Source organism: Branchiostoma floridae, chromosome 14 (genome assembly GCF_000003815.2).
Source record: "Branchiostoma floridae strain S238N-H82 chromosome 14, Bfl_VNyyK, whole genome shotgun sequence".
In the NCBI taxonomy this organism is placed as follows: Eukaryota; Metazoa; Chordata; class Leptocardii; order Amphioxiformes; family Branchiostomatidae; genus Branchiostoma; species Branchiostoma floridae.
The window spans coordinates 21,444,375-21,465,659 of NC_049992.1; the positions used below are offsets into that span (position 1 = coordinate 21,444,375).

The window sequence follows — 21,285 nt, forward strand, 5'->3', positions numbered from 1 at the left end:
CTTTAAGGCCCAATTCACACGAGGAAAATTTCTGGTCTTGCAACAATGACCTACGATGAAGTCGTACGTCAGCTTTCTGTTTAATAAAAAGTGGATTCACACGAAGCAAAAAATGCGTTGTTTGCCAAAGACATACAACATTGTCAGATGCCATCATCGTGCAGACAGAAATTTTTCCTTGAGTGAATCTGGCCCAAGTCTTGTTAGCAGACTAGCCCTTGGTACTAGATAAGCTGGGCAGCCATGCTGAACAGTCAATACTCTGTCCTGCATGACATTGTGTGACTACTCACACATAAAACAGACAATCATGTACATGTACCTTTGGTATAAGGTATGGGAAGTGATTTCTGATGACAGCAAAAGACTTCCCACTGACTGCAAAGTGATATGTTCCTTCAGGTTCCTCTATTTGTATGTTCTGGTAGCTCTACATGTTGGGGAGGAAAACATACATTTTGTCCGTACACATCTTACAATGTATGTCAAACCATTCTCCTATGCAGCATTGAATCTATGTCATAGAAGCTGCTCTAGATTCACCTCTGCGTAATCGTCTTGTTGTCAATGATGAAATGAAAGTCTTCTAAATAAGCAGACATTTGAGATTTTGGGTCTCCTTGGTGAATAATCTTGGTGGTAGTATTCTGCACCCAAAGAATATTGAAATAAAACTGGGAGATTTAAGCAATTTAACAACAGAATTTAAAAAAAAATCAAATTATGAACCTCTAAAGAATAACTTTAAAAGCAACAAGGAATGTTTAGCAAAGTAATGGCAAAAGATTTTTGGATTCTTCAGGCACAATTCATAACTACAAAAAAAAATAAAATCCCTCAAAAATCCATGATAAACACAGTTAAACTCATGTTATAAAGTTTTTACATACCTCACAATATGTTTCTTCAAGTTATTTATGAATAAAAATCATGAAAAGTAATTCAATGACATGTCCTCCCAGCTTACATATAATATAGACTGAGGTAGCGTTTAAAAGTCTTTGACTATGGATAAAATGTGACATTTTAGAAGAAGCCTAATACTACAAAGAACTCACCATGTCATACTCTACCAAAGGTTCACTCATATCTGCACCACTGTCCCACTTCCCTGGCTGCTGACCCTGGCCCTGCACCACACTGTCTTCTGTGGGATGTTCCGAGTACGTCCATGTAATGTGCGCAGGTTGTCCTTCCTCCGGAGGGTTGGCAGTCACCAAGATAACTGTGTCATTGGACAGCACCATTCTGCAGTTCCTGGCAACACTGACAGCAGTCAGCATGTTGTCACCTGGTAAGGACAGTCACACAACAGTCAGCATCAGTACTGTCTGGTCAGGTTTTGACTACATGTACTCTATCAATTTTAGACCTGATGTTGTCAATGATGAAAAAGATATAGTTTACCTCACCTGATACTATGTATGACTGTCCTGATGTTGTAAATGATGATGTGGCTACCTCACCTGTTACTATGACAGTCCTGATGTTGTAAATGATGATGTGGTTACCTCACCTGTTACCATGACAGTCCTGATGTTGTAACTGATGATGTGGTTACCTCACCTGTTACCATGACAGTCCTGATGTTGTAAATGATGATGTGGTTACCTCACCTGTTACCATGACAGTCCTGATGTTGTAAATGATGATGTGGTTACCTCACCTGTTACCATGACAGTCCTGATGTTGTAAATGATGATGTGGTTACCTCACCTGTTACCATGACAGTCCTGATGCTGTAAATGATGATGTGGTTACCTTACCTGTTACCATGACAGTCCTGATGTTGTAAATGATGATGTGGTTACCTCACCTGTTACCATGACAGTCCTGATGTTGTAAATGATGATGTGGTTACCTCACCTGTTACCATGACAGTCCTGATGTTGTAAATGAAAGGTGTGGTTACCTCACCTGTTACCATGACAGTCCTGATGTTGTAAATGATGATGTGGTTACCTCACCTGTTACCATGACAGTCCTGATGTTGTAAATGATGATGTGGTTACCTCACCTGTTACCATGACAGTCCTGATGTTGTAAATGATGATGTGGTTACCTCACCTGTTACCATGACAGTCCTGATGCTGTAAATGATGATGTGGTTACCTTACCTGTTACCATGACAGTCCTGATGTTGTAAATGATGATGTGGTTACCTCACCTGTTACCATGACAGTCCTGATGTTGTAAATGATGATGTGGTTACCTCACCTGTTACCATGACAGTCCTGATGTTGTAAATGATGATGTGGTTACCTCACCTGTTACCATGACAGTCCTGATGTTGTAAATGATGATGTGGTTACCTCACCTGTTACCATGACAGTCCTGATGTTGGCCTCCCTGAGTTGTTGGATGGTGGGTGTGGTTTCTGGCTTGAGAGCATTTTGCATAACCATCAGGCCCAGAAATGTTAGGTCAGTCTCAACTTGGTCCCTGTAGTAGAATCATTAAATTAATACACTGAGGGGATGACATTTATTAAAAACTAAGGTGATGTCTTTGGTGTTGTTTGTTTGTGCGTGTGACGTTAATTGCTTGCTTGCGTAAATCATTCTGGATATTTTTGGTCAGCATAACTTACATGTTGTATGAATGGCTGGATGGATTGAAAAGATGTTTGGTATGCGGGTAGGCCTTGAAAAGACGAAAGTTAAGATCAAGTTTAGGCCCCTAGGTGTGTGAACTTCTTAATGAATTTCAGATTTTTTTTCTGGACATGCTGGTCTCTTTTCATGTAACTTAAGGAAGAGGTGTATAGATTTCAATTTTGTAATAATTTTGTAATAATTTTGTGAATGAATGCAGTAATTCCTTTGTGCTAAATGGTGGGAATGTGACATGTGTAAGCTTATCAATTGAAAGTGAATAAGTTAAGAGGAAAGTGGTATTGGTATTCTACCAAATAACTTTGAATTCACACACATCATACAATATTAATATGTGATTTTGGTAGATTATAACTTAAAATATATCATTCTTATTTGTATGATCACTAAAACAAGATAGAATAATATAAATCTATCATTTCATGGTGGTATACATACATGTACACAGTCATACTAGTATTGAGTTGTAGCATTATGTGATCTATTATTCATCAATGTAAACTTGGCACAAAAATTTTGGAATATTGATTTTGGTTGATCATATTTCCTTTGTTTCTGCATCAATATCAATGTATCATATATCAATAGAAAGCTTGATTGTGTGATTTCCTTTCAGGTAATCGGTATTTAATCATGATTTAATTGAGAACTGCACGTCTTTTAATTGAATTTTAATCACCTGTAGACAGGAACATAATCAAGATCTGTACTGTACAGTTAATCTAAGTACAGCTTCCTTGTTGAAGTTCCTCAGTTCTTTTACAATGTGCCAAAGTGCAAGTAATGTGAGCTGGTGGTATGACGTCTCTGAACTCTTGCTCACTTCTCAAATTCAAGACGAGAGGAACATACAGTACAAAGATTTCACATTCAAGTCATTAAACAAAAAAGTTCTGCAATTCAGCTGTACAATAATGTATTCAATGTTCCTCTGAGACAGATATTTTTGACCTTCAAGTTGTTGAATGTGTAACCTCCACTATATGTACAATGTACATTTAAAAACTGAGTTTTTCATAATGGGAGGAGGAAAGTCCTACCTTTGAATTTTCTGTAAATGATGAAACTTGATGCTTGTGTCAAGCATTTTCCAGGCAAAGGCAATGACTCTGAAGCCTTGGAGAGTGTACCTCATCAGAGTGGTGTGGAAGTCAGGAGGCACTGAGACAGAAAGTGAAGACAGCATTAAATTATATATTATCACTATTAAGATTTAACTTCAAAAAGCACATGAATTTCATTTTGTACCGATCCTCTTAATCAGAATTTACTAGCCCTACAAGTGTACTATTTGCGTAGTGTCATAGTCTTTATATCATACCTGGGCCGTGAAAATGTTCGATACAGGTTGTTCCGGACTGTGTGATAACTTTCTGTATCACACAGGCTTCGAAGTTGTATCACACAGGCTTCCTTCGAGTAAATTGAACTATTTCGAGCAGGCCTAGTGTGGCACAGTTGAAAATTTGAACAACGGGTTGGGACGTTAGAATTGCTGTTGTTACACATTTTCTCAACTTCTGGTGCATTTCATATCGAAACATGTGTTTTCTTAGGTGAGTATGACATAAATAAGATACAACATGGTGTATTCCGCATCACCCCCGGTCCCGGGCTTGTACCTCGGGTGATACAGAAAACAGAGTGTTGTATTCTATTGTATACTGACTGACAGACAGACTAGCCTACATGTACCTGGCCACAGACTGTAAGATACAGAAGAGACTGGAGCGGCTCAAGAAAGGGGTTCCTCTGAGAGAGCAATCAAACCCTGCCATGAGAGAGAGAAAAAGCAACTCACCAGTTTCTTTAATACAAAGAGAAGCCACCATTTCTGGTGCACCCTTTAAGTAAACATCCATGTTTCGATTCCCCAGAGTCCGTGTGATGACACTCATCCGCTGAAGACTGGACGAGAAAGGGAACTGGCGAAGAATTCCGATCTCATATGGAGTCTGGTAGGGGTAAAACAGTATTAGTGTAAGATAGAAGCAATGCTACACATAAATCATCATAGGTGTACATACATGTGTATACACAGGGTTGGACAAGTCTTCAAGTCCTATTGTCCCGGGCAAGTGAAAATGCTGATCGGGCAAGTACATGTCCTACTCCACTTGCCCGATTGGACAAGTAAGATTTTTTTTCTAATGAGTGACATTTCATATACTTTTCAAAGTCATGGCATCAAGCATAATGGTGAATACAGAAAAATAGAGCCAATAAGAAGAAATCCATGGATGGAAGTGAAAATACATAGAAAAATTTGAGTGCAAGCGAAAGGTTTGTTCGGGCAAGTAAATTTTGTATGTACTTGCCAGATAGGACAAGTGAATTTCAGAAAACTTGTCCAACCCTGATACATGTAGGAGCAAAATAATATACATTTGTGGTCAAAAAGGCCAAATAACTCATTTTTGAAGTGACATATGGCAAAGGTGTTGATGAGGTTCTGTGGGCAAATGTCCAATGCACCTCTGTACCAAATTTCAGGTCATTAGGTTGTAATACCAGGGCACAGGGGCCCAAAATATATATATTTTTAGTCCAAAAATGACCCAAAACCCTAAATATAATAATTTCTAAGCCCTCTATCAAAAAAGTAAAAACAATGTCTTGGGGTATTGGCTATCTTTACCTTCATGCCAAATTTCAGTGAATCCATTTGAAGATTTGACAGGAGAAGGAGAAGAGACACAGCAAAAAGCAAATTATTGTAGTATCATAAATGGATTGAAATATAATGAAGAATCTAGAGTTTTGATGTACTATACTTGGTGTGTTTAATCATTTGTTTAACCTTCCTGAAAACTTTTTTAACCAAACTTTGTGCTTTTGAACAATTGCGTCAGTTTGGCAAAGAAGATGTCCCAAATATGAACTAAATTGACATGCCTATTGGACAAAGTGCAAAGAAGTCTAACTTGCAGACGAGTTCCAGATCTTGCAGCAATGTTGACTAACCTGACTGCTGGCTCCCATGATGAAGGTGTCAGCTGTAACTGGCTTCACTACAGTTGGTGCCAAAATGTCAAACCTGGTGTTGTCTGGGCCAGGCTCCTCTAGAAGCTAGCAGAAGAACAACAAAGAATCATTTAAAATGCCACCTTCAAACTACTAGGCAAAACGAAATTAGTTTTATTGATGAAACAATCTGCAATTTAATTCCAGGAAAAAAATTATGCTATAATTATACATAATTTCAAAAGATATGTATAATAAGGATTTTTCCATTATACATAATTATACATAACCCATTTTTCCCGTTATCAATAATAATTATAGATATCTCTTTTACCATTATACATAATTATACATATCCCTTTTCACTATTATACATAATTATATATACAGTGGAAGCCGCTTAATTGCACACACAATTTGCCAGCGAATCCCGTGCAATTATCCGGCGTGTGCCATAATGCGAAGTTACCCAGTTGGACCGCACCGCCACTGGATTTTAGGATTCCGTGCAATTGACCGGCTTCCACTGTACAAATAAATATACAGTCTGTTATTATCATCATGCTTCCTTTCACAGTTTGAGATTGATTGTAGCAAGTGCTGACCCAATCTGTTGCTTCAAACATTTTCAAGTCCAGTGGGTCTCCCGTCATCTCCCCTTCAATCAGTGTGAGGGAGTGGCAGGAGGCCATGGCAGCCAGCAGCGCGCCACGGGGAAGGTCTGCAGCATTCTTCACCACGGACATGTCCGCTGGAACCACCCCCCACAAGTCCAGTCCATCTTCTGTCAGTGTTCCTGTCTTCAATATACATACAGAAGGAGAATGAATTGAAACTTAGCCAAGACGACATTACTGCAGTCTGTCAAACTGTAATTTCCATTATACTTCATCAAATTGTTCAATGTTCAACTCCAGTCTTTTGGTTAAGGAATGAACAATGCAGTGCTACTGTGTGTGACATCATGTTATGCTGATGAAGATCAAGTGACTCAGAAACCAGTATAGATTATATATGTTCCACATGTAATGTCTTACATTTGTACATGTATATCCTATTTGTATAAAGTTTGCTCATTCCTTGAAACATTAAGAATTTGACGTGTCAGTTGAAAATTTGGGCAAGTCTAATCACAACATCCCCTAATTTGCTTTTTAAAGTTAAATTGACACAAACATTTTAAAATTTTTCATCCGAAAATTCCAATTTCATCAACAGATACACCAATAATCAACTTGATGGAATTTTCAGCACTAAGGACAGGGGCCATTTCTGACACCATCACCAAAGCCTATACTGAATCACATGTACAGGTACAGTCAAACCTGTCTATAGCGGTCACTCAAAGGACTGGTCAAAATTGGCCACTATAGAGAGGTGGCCACTATAGAGAATATGTTAATTAATTGACCACAAGCAATAAGTTACACATGGTTTTAGTACCCACTGATCTTTATTCACATAATACAGTACTGTACATGTACTGCAATGATTTTTACACTATATGTATTAAGAAAACAAAAGCTATAAAAAGTTTTAAATGTTCTACAGTTGATATTGTCTGAAGAGACCGGTATCGTCATATTTTTTTGATCTTTCGTCTTGTATACTTGTATCCTTGATACTTCGCCGTCCATGTATTCCCTCCTGCGTTCACATGTCAGATTCGCCCGTTATGCTAATGTGGTACTCACAAGAAAAGTCTCGTCATTTTAGACTTATCTCAGACGAACGTGTGCCGAAACATAGATTAGCGGTCCGCGTGGCCGTAATCGGCAGTGTTTTTGTACCTGCGGGACCGGAAATCGTGTGGCCGTGGCCGCGTTGGACAGGTGGCCGCTAAGCCTATTTCTTAATCATTACGAATCCAAGGGACCGACAAAAAGTGGCCACTATGGGCAGGTGGCCGGTATGCAAAGGTGGCCGCTAATACAGGTTTGACTGTACATCTATTACACAGTTCTGCAAAAGTTGCTGAATTAATACAACTTCTGAAACTCCCTGTAAAAATTTGTACGCCACCCTGCCATAGCCACTGTTAAAGTCATTCTAAATTTTATACTTTATTCAATGTCACCCAGACCTTCACTTCACCCTGATACTAGACATAGCTTTGTAACTTAACCTAACCTAACTTATACGATGTAACCTAACCTAACCTTACTTAACCTACATGTAACCTATCCTAGCACACTAAACTAACCTACATGCATGTACATACATACATATATTATTTAGTACATATCTCATTCAATAGAGCCCTGTCTAACATTGCTTTTTCTACGTTCACAAAATCAATACCCGATTCTCTAGTGAAAGTGCCCATTAGTCCATAATAGTCAAACTTCTGCAATGTACCCGGCCACTTGGTTTCCATAGAACAGATGAAACTATCTCCTGTTTGCTCGACAACAATGTCCCGCCAATTGTACCCATGGATGAGTCAGCTTCTGAGACAGCCATCAGAGACTTATATTGCTTTAAAGTAGCATGTTGAAAGTCCAAGATTTATATGTGCTCTGCGAAGTAACTTTGTGTAACTAACCTAATGTACATATTATATTATATTACTTAACCTAACCTTATTAAGCTACCTGTCACCTAACCTAACCTTACCTTATCAAAGCACACCAGCTTTGTTTTCCCTGACACGTTGATCCTCGGCGGACTGATACAAAAAATTCCCTGTTTCATCAGCCGTCGCTGTGCGTAAACTGATCCAACTGTCATGGCGGCAGGCAGTGCAGGAGGAACAATAACTGTGATCATGTCCAGGGCACGAAGAATGATTTCTTTTACTGGTGCCTTGAATGAGATCATCATATAGACACTGAAGAACAAAACAGAGCAAAACACAATATTAGTACTGGCTACCATCTTAACTTGTTGCATTAAAAACAACATTACTGGAAACAAAAGACTATTACTTATAATTGTTAGTTTGGCATGACTTCCTTCAGAATTTGAAGCTAGAAACACAATAATTTTATCCATTAGACCACATGTGGTCATTTGTGCATTTTGCCCATGGGTATAAACGTGCAATAAAGATTATCATTATTATTATCATTACAGAAGAATCCGCCTATTTGCAACTGTCAGTTGATTTGCTGCAATTCTTCCGTGAACCGTGTTGCTATGCCTTGCACGTCAGGTTATTGTAAAAAGTCTCAGTGTTATGATTTTACCTTTGGCTTGATTATACCTAGGGGTATTCTCTTTCTGACAATATCGTCCATTTTTGAGACTAAAATTAGGTAAATTACATTAGGTAGAATTAAATTCTGATCGTGGGTTTAATACCCATTTTTCTGTGAAAAAGTTTTGGCCCCCAAAAAGCAGAAACTGAGGGTGTATGCTATGAGAAACTGAAACCAGGTTGTTTCTTAAGCTGGAGAGATCCCCTTCAATCTCATACACGGCTTTTCTGCTTCAAATGTATTTCCTGGAAGAGACGGCCTCTTAACATGAAGGTGTGCAGCCCAAATTGAGACCCCAAATAAACTCAACAACTGTATAAACTCATAAACTCACTGTTTACCGTAGAAAACCAAATCAGCAGCAGTGAAAATGGGCTAAATTGACAAAGTTAAACATATTTACATGTAGCTCCTAATATAACGCTAGTTAACCTTTATTCGTTCAGTTACCTTAATTCGTTTTTTCAAAAACAGGGAATCTACGGAGATACGATAAATGCAACATCAGTAATAACCACAGGAATGCATAACCGAGAAACTCAAGTGTTCAGAATATTCATGAAAAGGCTCAGATGACCACGCATTCGAAAACAGCGAGGTCAAAAACGTACCGTCCCTTATTACCGTCCCATCTCCGCTCAACGGGAGATTTTATGCACCACCAAGAATGGAAATGATATTGAACATCGACAAATTAATTGATTTTACCCTGGTCCCTTTTTTCAAAATGTGAAAGTCCCAAACAGTAAACTGTTGCAAATACGGCCTTGAAGACGATACCAACTGTCTCAGTACGGGTATGGTTAACCGATAACAAGATTTGGACTGCATATTTGTCGACCACAAGTCTAACAGCAATGTTTTATATCATTTATTGTGGAATCTTTCGTTCTTTGATCCAGGGCATTGACAACAGTGATATATCAGACATCGCACCCCTTCATCTTTAGTGTTGTTGGCCGCCGGAATAGACCTTTGACACAAATATATCGGGTTACATTTTGCCGTGTGGAGGGTGCAAAACACTGTACAGATGGTTGTACTGCAAACTGATGATTACCCGCTTGGTACTAGCCGCAGCACGTCGTTCAAGTTGCAAAGAAAGGTGCATAAGTTTTATGGAACGATCATGGCGCCAGGATCGATTTTACGTCACGGTCTAATAACCCAACAACCTCATTATTTTACCAACGCGCTACTGCGTGCGATGTAAATACTCAGCGGTAGTTGTCGGGATTTTTTGTTGCCTGAATAAGTTTGTAATCTAGAGCACTCCATTCATGTCAAGAAAGGAACAATAGCTTCAGCATATTAAGTAATTAGCAGCGGACAAACATAACAAGTCTCGTCATAACGAATAAAGGTCACGCCCTCCGGGAGCGCCGTCGTTCTCAACACAACGCGACGGTGTTTTCAAATTGAGACATTTTCATATTAGCATGGTAGTAGAGAAAATATATCGTGGATGGGATGAGTGACAAAGGTAAACAACAATATCACCATGTTATAGACAGAAATTATGCTTTGTTCTTCTGCCAGATTGGAACAAGCTGACTCTTGATGAAAAACGCAACGAATAAAGGTTAATTAGCGTTAACATTTTACCATGTTTTTATTCACTACTTTTGCACGAGTTGAAGATGCCCAATTATTTAGATCTAGAGGAGATTTTGTCCATGAACACTTACTGGTCAACATGTAATAACATGACAATGGACAAAATGGCGACCAAGCTACATTCTGTATTTCATCAGTCATAATCGGCACACGACGTGATTTTCAATTGAAACTGCATTTCTTTGTTAACTTGACAGTTTGTCCCCTTACATCAACCCTCACTGAGTGCTCCAATGTCAGGCGGAACCACCAGCACATCGGTATACTCGGCACAATTTTCAATAGAAACCAAATTTTTCTCTAAACATTTCAAGATAATTTCGAAAATTATGAATTCATGCCTTAGAACAGACCCTAAAAAGCCCATTGTCAATGTTATTGTTTTTTTTATCATAAGCCATAAGTTGAGTTTAGCAGAAGCCATAAGAGCGGCGGATAACAGAGACAGGTGGAGGAGAATAGTGGATGGAGTCATGGTGCCCCAACGACCCACACAGAGGTCAAGGGATAGGTGAGGTGAGGTGAGGTGAGGTGATGCAATTCGAACGTGATTAGTTGGCTTCTGCTACTGTATTATCATTATGTTGAAGTCACAAACCTGTATGAAAAGCCAATAACTGCCAGTCCTGCCAGCACTGCTAAAAACCGCATGGCATCCTGATAGAATTTGAACCCCATCGGTTTTGGAAACAGGATAGACCGTACCAGTTCTCCCTTGGCAGTGACAAATCCTGTATTTTTGGACAAAACAAACAAAAGGTCATAGATACATGTACAAGACTGGAGACAAAACAAGCTGGACGGATTACAAGGTGGAATCTAATGTTCTCTTACTAGAAGATTGGTCATAATTAGGACATGTACGTCAAGCACATGGCACTGTGCTGCTCTCCAAGCAGCGGTTTGGCTCCGGAGCTTTGTTTATGACGATGTTCTTCGCCACTTTTGTCCAGATTTCCATTTGTGCTGTTGTTTTTTTTTTATTGCTGGAAGACATAAAAACAAATCAGCAAGCCTAATAAAAGGCCTAAACATAAGCCTTAGCCAGTGATTGTCCTTTTTAAACTACAGTAACTTTTACTCAATAAATGCATAATGATCATTTTAATTTTGCAGGTATTTGATTTTGAGGTAAGGAGAAAATGCAGTGTTTGTGGTGGTTTTGAGCTTGTGACAGTGCAATAGTCATATAATGTACATTTGTAATGGAAACCCCAGACTCTGAGCCTTTATAGACAGCCAGTCAAAAACACCAACTAGGAACTGAAAAAGGATAGACGGACAGAACAGTGGTTGTCCCTACCGGCAATGCTGATCTAACATCATCTGCCCTTGAGATAACATACATGTGTATGTCTAGCAATAAATCAATAAATTGTTGATTATGTACATGTACTAGTCAAAGATTGGGTCTGTGTTCAATACATGCTTTGTAAGCACATGAAATATGCCTGTTGACCATAACAGGTGCCTCAAAACTGTACAATGATTAGTATGTATATGAAGCATTTTGATATTAGAGCATAAGGGGGGGGGATTTTCATGGTGGTTTTGAGTTTGCCATGAAGCGGTCACTGCAAAAACATTTCAATCTGCATTATCTAATACATTTGTACAATGTGGTACATGTACAGAATAAGGTTTATACCTGTCAGTCAAACCTGTATTAGCGGCCATCTTTGCATAGCGGCCACCTGGCCATTGCGGTCACTTTTTGTTGGTCCCTTGAATTTTTAACAATGACCTTAGAATTAAGAAATACATGTAGTCTATAGTGGCCACCTGTCCAACAGCCTGTCCTGCAGCCACGGCTACATGACTTCCAGTCTCATAGATACAGAAACACTGCCTATTGCACATGTGACCATACAGAGGCCGTATGTCACCCAGTGCCGGGTTTTAAATCGTAGTTTGCGAGGATTTGGAGTTCCCAACAGGGTCATTTTGGCGGTAGCGGAAGGTACGCGTGTCTTAAACGTTGGAGCTTAACCCTCTTAACACAGCATAAAATTTTTTATGTATTCCAGAACACTAGCTATAATTCCAGACTCTACAGTAGTCTACGGGTACTTTGTGTGTATTATTTTTGCTGCTCTAATGTAAAGAGTAGACTAGGAAAACTATGTATTTTTGGAAAGCTCACAAGTTGAACTCTACAATAAAAGTAGAATGAATATTTTGCCATCTATCTGAGGACAGCAACTGTCATAAAAAGTACCCAGACACATTTGCAAAAGTCCTGAAAAAAGAGTTTCAACTTTCAAGTAAGGCGCAGAGATGGCCAGGGGCGAAAATGCTTGTCAATTATCATGAAACTCTACAGAAATACTCAACCATATGTATACAATGCATTTATGCTGTTACAATAACTGAAAACTAAATCTGAAAGCATAATTTTACATATGTTCTGTGTTTACATATATACAAACATCACCACCAAACAAATGAGACCCCCTCCCCAACCCAAGTTCTCTCCCAGCTAGGCTGGAAAGACATTAAAGCAACACACCAGTACAGCAATGCCGTGCTAGTCTACAAGGCCCTAAACAGCAAACTACCACCCTACTTGCGTCAGATGTTTGTGTACTGCAGGGACCAGAGTACACGGACAACCAGACAAAGCACAAGTAGTCAACTGGTTGTCCCAAAACCGAATCGAGAGACCTTCTGATCAGAAGATCAATAGCCTACCGTGGCCCCTATGTCTGGAACAACCTACCACCAGACACACGTACGGCTCCAAATCTGACCAGCTTTAAGAGACTCTTGAAGTAAAAGTAATTGACCAAAACGAACGGACACGGACTATGAACACTGAGCCATCTGCACCAGTATATGTTTTGTACAATGTATGTGTAGTGATATAGGTTGATGAATCTAATAGTACTCAATGTAATCTGTATCTGTATTATATTTTATATGACCCTGACCTCCCTCATGACCTCAATGAAAAGCGGCCTGCTGGCCAATTTGAGCTTCTCATGAATAAACAAAGGTTCAAAAAAACCCCTATACCTTGCCTATTTCAGTGCTAAGAAAATGCTGGAAAATGATAGCCAATTATTTTCTGGCAAGTTCTCCTTCTATCAGTGAGTGAAATAAAGTCATTGAGATAAAGAAATTTGCATCAATAATCAAGAAAAGTTCCCTTAGTCCTGACCTATCAGATCTGACCTCTGGACATTTCATGTCAGAACATAAACAAAGAAAGCATGCAATGATTCATGCAGAAGAATAAGCAAAAACACCATCCAATTTTGTTTCAATAAAATCAGCTGCATATTTGCCTTCCTGTCATCCAAAGATTTCCCACCAAATTGGATGATATTTATTAAATTCACTAAAAAAACTTGACAAAACTGCAGTCAAAAACCTGCCTCCAAAGTCCAAGAAACATGGCACAAGTGTTACACACCTCCTGGTTGGTCATTCCTCTTTAGTTACTAGCCTTCTGATTGGTATATTCTGGTACATGGTTCTATTGTACACTTCATAGTTTGAAATTCCCACCAAAATTCAAGCTGAGCCTATATATAGGCTCACCGTGTTCAGTGGGTAAAGCCTATATAATGGCTCATCGTGTTGAGAGGGTTAAGTCTTTGTCGGCAAATTTACGAACATTACGCATGGCAATATCAATTATTTTCTGTAGATTTGACTTTGGCAGGGTCAGTTCAATTTTGAGATGATCAATGACAATGCTACTTTGTGTGAAAGATCAGTAGGTACTGAAATCATGTGTAATTTATTGCTTGTGGTCAGTTGATCAGCATTTTCTCTATATTATTAATAGTAGCCACTTGTCCATAGTGGCTAGATTTCTCCAGTTCCTTGAGTGGCCGCTATAGACAGGTTTGACTGTATTGAAAAGAGAACCAGTCCTTTAAGGTATAACCATATACATTTTTGTATGTTGTATAGACTTAACAGATAGACATGAACCAGTGTTAAGAGGAATGACTCTGTACCATTAACCAGGAAGCATGATTTGCATGACTGTAAATGCTTTACATGTACTTGTACATTTAATGTACACATGCACATGCAGACCCTTTCATTGATGCCCACACTGATCTTTTGCACATAACAGATGATACCGATAACATTCAGTGGCTATGTGATGGAATTGCTTTCATGGAGTAATTATGCATTATAACTCTGATGAGATGTACGAATAATTCTCATTGTCATCACTGTCATTGCATGTCAGTGTACCGGGGTATAGCAGGCCATCGTCATATTCTACAACTTTTGTTTCTTGCTGTCCATTATGCCCCCCTCCACATTACTTAGTAAATGATATACAATGTATAATAACTCTGTTCAGTATTCCATTGTCATTAGACATCCCATAATTGTTTTTTTTTTGTACAATGGAGTACCTCCCCTTGACTTAAGACATTATTTGAGGCGAATGTAACACAAACCTGTCCTGATGACCACAGCCTTGACTTTCTCCCCTCCGTAGTACCTGGTCTGGATCACCTGGGTACCACAGAACAGGGTGTGGCGCTTGTGTTCCTCTGAGATGTACACACAGGGATCCTGCCCCTCTGTGGGAGGGGGGTTGGGGAGGGGGGTCTTGGTCACCGGAACACTCTCCCCTGTAGGGGCAACAATCAGAATGGGTCACATCTACGTGTGGTCCATGACTATCCACCAGAAAATAGTCCCACTGTAGTCTGACAGAACAAATATCTTCAAACTTATGGAATGTGTTTTTAATATGAATGTCATATTCAATGATTTGTTATTAAGGGATGATGTTCATTAGGATATCACCATGGTTGACTGACAGTGGCTATATAACATAATGGAAAGAATGAAAAAATCCTCACAAGTCCAATGCAAAAATTCAAAATGCACTCACAGCACGAATGAACTCCACAAAATAAACTATTCCAAAATCCTAGCATCCCCCCGTAAAAGCTAACCAACTGCAGCAGAAAATCTATACTGTATGTAAAATTAAGTACAATGAAGCCAGCACAGAAACGTTCCCTTTTAAACATGCCAGAAGGGTTATACATCATTTTTCAATTCACACCTGATTAAGTACACACATTAATGTCTTCTTTAATTACCTGTGAGCATACTCTCATTAACGATACAGTTGCCAGTAATAAGGACTGCGTCACACGCCATCATGGTGCCGTATGGAGGGATGGTGATGACGTCTCCTGGTACCAACTCCTGACCAGGGATGTCCTCATATACTGCACAGACAGGAACACATGCCTCTTAACTTATGTTATGTTGTCATCTTTACTTTAATGTGCTGCAGTTCAAGCTGGAGATGCACATGTACATGTACATGTACACTGTCCAGGCAGCTAAACTCTGGAAAAGGCTAACTGATGCAGATCCTGAGAAAAGAACTCTGAGTCTACTACCAACAGACCTAACTGAAGTGCCCTTTGTGACAGAAACTGTCATTTTCATAGAGGATGTTTAGTAGCCATAGCCCAACTGTAGGGCTGATATCAGTTAATCTGTTAGGACTTGACCATGGTCATTACTGACCAAAGGGGGGCCACATATAACGTGCAATAAATGTTTTGAAATGGCAAAATTCCACAGCATTGTTCTTAACGTCTAACCAACCTTTTCTTTAAAATCAAATGCACAAACCAACATAGCTTAGAGAACAACTGTCAGAACATTGTCATTGCTATCATTACTGTCAGTGATAATCAAGACTGTCTAAAACCTGAAGCACAGACTGTTTTACCACTGTCTCCTCTCCACACGGACACCTCTGCCTCCAAGGCCACCATGTCCCGCAGGGTTTCTGCTTGCTGAAAACACAAGCAAAACTTCAGCTAACTTTTCAAACCAAGTGCCATAAGGGTTTGACAATGCGACATAATGTCTACTTTCCTATCTTCACTGTGCGCTCATTGGTTGATCCTGAATCACATGATTCTCACAACCATATAAGTACAAGGGATGATCACCCTACTGCCTCTTGTTGGATCCATCCGCAACGCCGAGGTCGCCTGGCGATGGACGACCAGGTCTCCGCCGCTTGCGGTTCCACGACCGCGTTTCTCGCCGCCGGGCGGGTTTTGTGCCGGAGGCCGGAGCACACAGTGTTGCAGCCTAGACTCCGGATTACCAGTTGGAGGAAGACAACTTCTGAGGTTCGGCTGTGCAGCAAGTAACGGCGGGGCGAGGGATCCAGAAGCTCCGGCGGACCTTGGGGCAGACCCTCTCCACGCATCGAAAGGACGGAAGAGTCCTAGTGTTCTACCTAGTGGGGTGAAATTTCAGGACGGTGGATATACGGCAGGTTTGGGTGGAAAATGCGGTAACATACGTTGTGGTATTTGTCGAATTCTGCTTTTCTGGGAACAATGGTCTGGGTGCCGTTTGTTCACGTGTTGTTTTGCATATCTTTGGGTCGAGCTTTCGCCCGGTTTGCACGTGCTTTATTTGCATTTGTTTGCTTTTAGTTGACTGGGTATTTTGTCGATAAGCACACAGTACAGTGAGGCAGCATAGACTCCAGTTTGACAGTTGGAGGAAGACAACTTCTGAGGTTCAGCTGTGCAGCAAGTAACGGCGGGGCGATGGAACCAGAAGCTCCGGCAGACCTTGGGCAGACCATCTCCACGTAGCGAAAGGACGGACGAGTCCCACATAGTGGGGGGAAAACTTCAGGATGGCTGAGATATGGCAGGTTTGGGTGGAAAATGCGGTAACGTACGTTGTTGTATGTGTCGAATTCTGCTTTTCTGGGAACACTCGTTTGGGTGTCGTTGTTCACGTGTTGTTTTGCATATCTTTGGTGTCGGGTTTTCTCCCGGTTTTTACTGCTTGATTTGCCGCAGTTTGTTTGCCTTAGTTGACTGGGTGGGAATTTCATTATCTTTTGTTTGGAACGGAACGTAGGAGGTTTTGTTCTTAGGAAGGGAGGGAAACTCGTGACAGGATCCCCTTTGTGACCACGTGAGGTGTGTGCCAGCGTGGCGGGTGAATGCTCGAGTTGGGTTTAGCTGCTTTACTGTAGGTTCAGAATTTGTGGTCTGAACGTGTTGTTTTCTTAGCAGCTCAGCCCGGATTCCAGCTCTCCCAGGCCGAGGAAGGCGACTACCACAGCGCGACTGAGATGCAGCAAGCTCTGACAGACTTTTGGCGGCCTCTTCACATATTGAAAGGGCGGAAGAGTCCTACCTGGCGGGTCGAAACGTCGGATGTTAAAGATACGGCAGGTTTGGGGGAAAATGCGGTAACAAACGTTTGTGTTTTTTGTCCAATTATGTTTTCCTGGGAACAATGGTTTGGGGTGGCTAATGTGTACACGTGTTGTTTTGCATATCTTTGGTGTCGGGCTTTCGCTCGGTTCGCTCGTGCTTGATTTTCATTTGCTTTGTCTTTAGTTGATACTTGTGTTCTAAACGTGTTGTTTTCTTAGCAGATCAGCCCGGTTTCCAGCTCTCCTGTGCCGAGGAAGGTGACTACCACATCGCGACCGAGGTGCAGCAAGCTGCGACAGAGCGTTGGAGCCAGCAAGCCGAGCATTCCCAACACATATGGCAGTTCTTCGCGGCATCGACACTAGACGACAGCCGTCACGGAGCGCATGGCTTTGGTTATTTCAGGGAGGCGTGCACGTTTTTGGTGACATCGATTTGAGGCGGGATTCCCCTCAGATATTTTGTCTTTATGTCTGTTGTTGCTGTTTTGAAGTGTTTGGTTTCCCTCTAATTAGGGATATTTTCTTTTACCGTTGTTGTTTGTAAAGTTTTGCTTGTGTTGACACAGTGACGGCGACACAGACCTGGACTATTAAGGAATGCAGTCGTCTAAGGAACCACAGCCTGGCAGCAGCGTTGGCAGTATCTATCGCTGAGGGGAGTCTCCTTAAATCACGAGGAAAGAAGGTGTGTTTTGGTCCGTTTTGTACTATATTTTGGAGAAAACAGCGCATGTACGGATCGTTCTCGGTCGCTCCTGCTTGGTGTTTGATGGTTCTTTTATACCGTGAGAACACCGAGTAGCGAGGTCCGGAGAGGTTTCGGGTTGGCGTGTTTTCTTTTCAGCTGGTGAAACGGCGCGCATGTGCGGGCCTCTGATCGTTTGTGCTTGGTGTTTGGTGCACTGTTAGTGTGCGATCACTGAGTAACGTTGATCAGAGAGTTTTTCCGCGCATGGCGGGTGTTTTCATGGGAGTGAAACGGCGCGCATGTGCGGGCCTCCGATCGTTGGTGCTCGGTGTTTGCTGCACTGTTAGTGTGCGATCACTGAGTAGCGTTGATCGGAGAGTCTTTCCGCACATGGCGGGTGTTTTCACAGAAATGAAACGGCGCGCATGTGCGGGCTTCTGATTGTGCTCGGTGTTTGCTGCACTGTTAGTGTGCGATCACTGAGTAGCGTTGATCAGAGAGTCTTTCCGTACATGGCGGGTGCTTTCACGGGAATGAAATGGCGCGCATGTGCGGGCTTCTGATTGTACTCGGTGTTGGCTGCACAGTTAGTGTGCGATCACCGAGTAGCGTTGATCAGAGAGTCTTTCCGCACATGGCGGGTGTTTTTCATAGCCATAGGAATGGAACGGCGCGCATGGGCGGGCCTCTGATGGTTGGTGCTCGGTGTTTGCTGCACTGTTAGTGTGCAATCACTGAGTAGCGTTGATCAGAGCGTCTTTCCGCACATGGCGGGTGTTTTCACAGAAATGAAACGACGTGCATGTGCGGGCTTCTGAACGTTGGTGCCCGGTGTTTGTTGCACTGTTAGTGTGCCATCACTGAGTAGCGTTGATCAGAGAGTCTTTCCGCACATTGTGGGTGTTTTCACAGAAATGAATCGACGTGCATGTGCGGACTTCTGATCGTTGGTACTTGGTGTTTGTTGCACTGTTAGTGTGCGATCACTGAGTAGCGTTGATCGGAGAGTCTTTCCGCGCATGGCGGGGGTTTTCACAGAAATGAAACGGTGCGCATGTGCGGGCTTCTGATTGTGCTCGGTGTTTGTTGCACTGTTAGTGTGCGATCACTGAGTAGCGTTGATCAGAGAGTTTTTCCGCACATGGTGGGTGTTTTCACAGGAATGAAACGACGTGCATGTGCGGGCTTCTGACTGTACTCGGTGTTGGCTGCATAGTTAGTGTGCGATCATTGAGTAGCGTTGATCGGAGAGTCTTTCCGCACATGGCGGGGGTTTTCACAGAAATGAAACGGTGCGCATGTGCGGGCTTCTGATTGTGCTCGGTGTTTGTTGCACTGTTAGTGTGCGATCACTGAGTAGCGTTGATCAGAGAGTCTTTCCGCACATGGCGGGTGTTTTCACAGGAATGAAACGGCGCGTATGGGCGGGCCTCCGATTGTGCTCGGTGTTTGTTGCACTGTTACTGTGTGCGATCACTGAGTAGCGTTGATCGGAGAGTCTTTCCGCATATGGCGGCTGTTTTCACAGGAATGAAGCGACGCGCATGTGCGAGCCTCTAATTGTTGGTGCTCGGTGTTTGCTGCACTGTTAGGGTGCGATCACTGAGTAGCGTTGATCAGAGAGTCTTTCCGCACATTGTGGGTGTTTTCACAGGAATGAAATGGCGTGTATGTGCGGGCTTCCGATTGTGCTTGGTGTTTGTTGCACTGTTAGTGTGCGATCAATGAGTAAAGTTGGTCAGAGTCTTTCAGCGCATGCCGGGTGTTTTCATAGGGGTGAAATGGCGCGCATGGGCGGGCCTCTGGTCATTTGTGCTCGGTGTTTGTTGCACTGTTAGGGTGCGATTACTGAGTAGCGTTGATCAGAGAGTTTTCCCGCGAATGGCAGGTGTGTTCATAGGGAAAAAAGGGCATGCAGGTGGCAGGTGAGGGCCTCTGATCGTTTGTGCTTGGTGTTTCTTGCACTGTTAGTGTGCGATCACTGAGTAGCGGTGCCGTTGGTCAGAGAGTATTTCCGCACTTGGCGGGTGTTTTGACAAGAAGAAAAGGGAACGCATGTTTGGGCCGCTGATCGGCTGTGCTCAGTGTTTGCTGCATGGTTATTGTGAGTTCACTGAGTGGCGTTGTTCAGAGAGTCTTTCCGCACGTGGCGGGTGTTTCCAGAGTCCGGAAAGAAAATGGCACGCATGTGCGGGCCACTGATTGTTTGTGCTTGGTGTTTGCTGCTCTGTTAGTATGCGATCACTGAGTAGCGTTGATCAGAGAGTTTTTCCGCGCATGACGGGTGTTTCATAGGAAGAAGATGTCATGCGAGTTTCTAGATCTGGTCGTTTGTGCTTGGTATTGGCTGCACGGTTGATAGTGTGCAATTGCTGAGTAGCGTTGGTCAGAGAGTCTGATCGCACACGGCGGGTGTTTTCACAGGGAGAAAATGGTACGCGTGTGCGTGCTGCTGATGGTGCTGGGCGCTGGCTGCATTGTTAGTGGGTGCTTAGTGGGACTCATAGGAGTAGCGTGAGTCAGAGAGTCTGCGTCCTTTGCACATAGCGGGCGTTTTCACAGAAAGGAAATGGCGCGCATGTGTGGGTTTCTGGTCGTTCGTGCGTCGTGTTTGCTGCACTCAGTGTTAGTGTGCGATCACTGCGTGACTAGTGGCGGTCAGGGAGCCTCTAATCGCGTACGATGGGAGTTTCATGCTGGGAAACGGCACTCGTGTATTGGGGTCCAGTGGTTTGGGCTGGGATGTTTGTGGTCACTCTAAAGTGGTTAAAGACGGAGTACCGGTGAATAAAGAATCTTTGTACATGGTGCGTTTGCATCCTGGCGAAGGAATCAGCGCGCATGTGCGGGCCTCGAGTTATTCGTGCCTGGTGATTGCTGGCACCGTGAGGGTGCAAAACTGAGTTTGGTGGCAGAGTGTCTCCCTGCAGAGGACGGTGGTTCATGGCGAGAATATGGCAGGTTTTGTGGGAAAGGGAGTAGACGTATGTGTCATAATAC

At 42.1% G+C, this 21,285-nt stretch overlaps 3 protein-coding genes across 4 annotated transcripts in view; 1 reads left to right on the forward strand and 2 right to left on the reverse strand.

Moving 5' to 3' along the window:
• The window catches only part of LOC118430741 (probable cation-transporting ATPase 13A3), a 35,018-nt gene extending 18,822 nt beyond the window's left edge, over window positions 1-16,196 (reverse strand). The window contains exons 1-12 of one of the 2 annotated variants that reach the window (XM_035841750.1): window positions 16,107-16,190; window positions 15,481-15,612; window positions 14,824-15,000; window positions 10,995-11,127; window positions 8,196-8,409; window positions 6,185-6,379; window positions 5,580-5,684; window positions 4,417-4,570; window positions 3,656-3,776; window positions 2,318-2,442; window positions 1,059-1,291; window positions 323-430 (exon numbers count right to left, since the gene is read on the reverse strand). In XM_035841750.1, the coding sequence (XP_035697643.1) occupies window positions 323-430; window positions 1,059-1,291; window positions 2,318-2,442; window positions 3,656-3,776; window positions 4,417-4,570; window positions 5,580-5,684; window positions 6,185-6,379; window positions 8,196-8,409; window positions 10,995-11,127; window positions 14,824-15,000; window positions 15,481-15,612; window positions 16,107-16,173 (1,764 nt within the window). In that variant the 5' untranslated portion in view covers window positions 16,174-16,190. Of the gene's footprint in view, window positions 1-322; window positions 431-1,058; window positions 1,292-2,317; window positions 2,443-3,655; window positions 3,777-4,416; window positions 4,571-5,579; window positions 5,685-6,184; window positions 6,380-8,195; window positions 8,410-10,994; window positions 11,128-14,823; window positions 15,001-15,480; window positions 15,613-16,106 lie in introns of both variants that reach the window. The other variant, XM_035841751.1, reaches the window with a different exon arrangement.
• A 264-nt stretch (window positions 16,197-16,460) lies between these two features.
• LOC118430746 lies at window positions 16,461-18,191 on the forward strand. Its single transcript, XM_035841760.1, has 3 exons — window positions 16,461-17,078; window positions 17,449-17,610; window positions 17,817-18,191. The coding sequence occupies exons 1-3, from the start codon at window positions 17,072-17,074 to the stop codon at window positions 18,032-18,034; spliced, it is 387 nt and encodes a 128-aa protein (XP_035697653.1). The 5' UTR covers window positions 16,461-17,071; the 3' UTR covers window positions 18,035-18,191.
• A 2,204-nt stretch (window positions 18,192-20,395) lies between these two features.
• LOC118430256 (probable cation-transporting ATPase 13A3) overlaps window positions 20,396-21,285 on the reverse strand; it is a 13,594-nt gene continuing 12,704 nt past the window's right edge. The window contains exon 10 of the mRNA XM_035840966.1: window positions 20,396-20,512. Coding sequence (XP_035696859.1) covers window positions 20,396-20,512 — 117 coding nt within the window. The remainder of the gene's footprint in view (window positions 20,513-21,285) is intronic.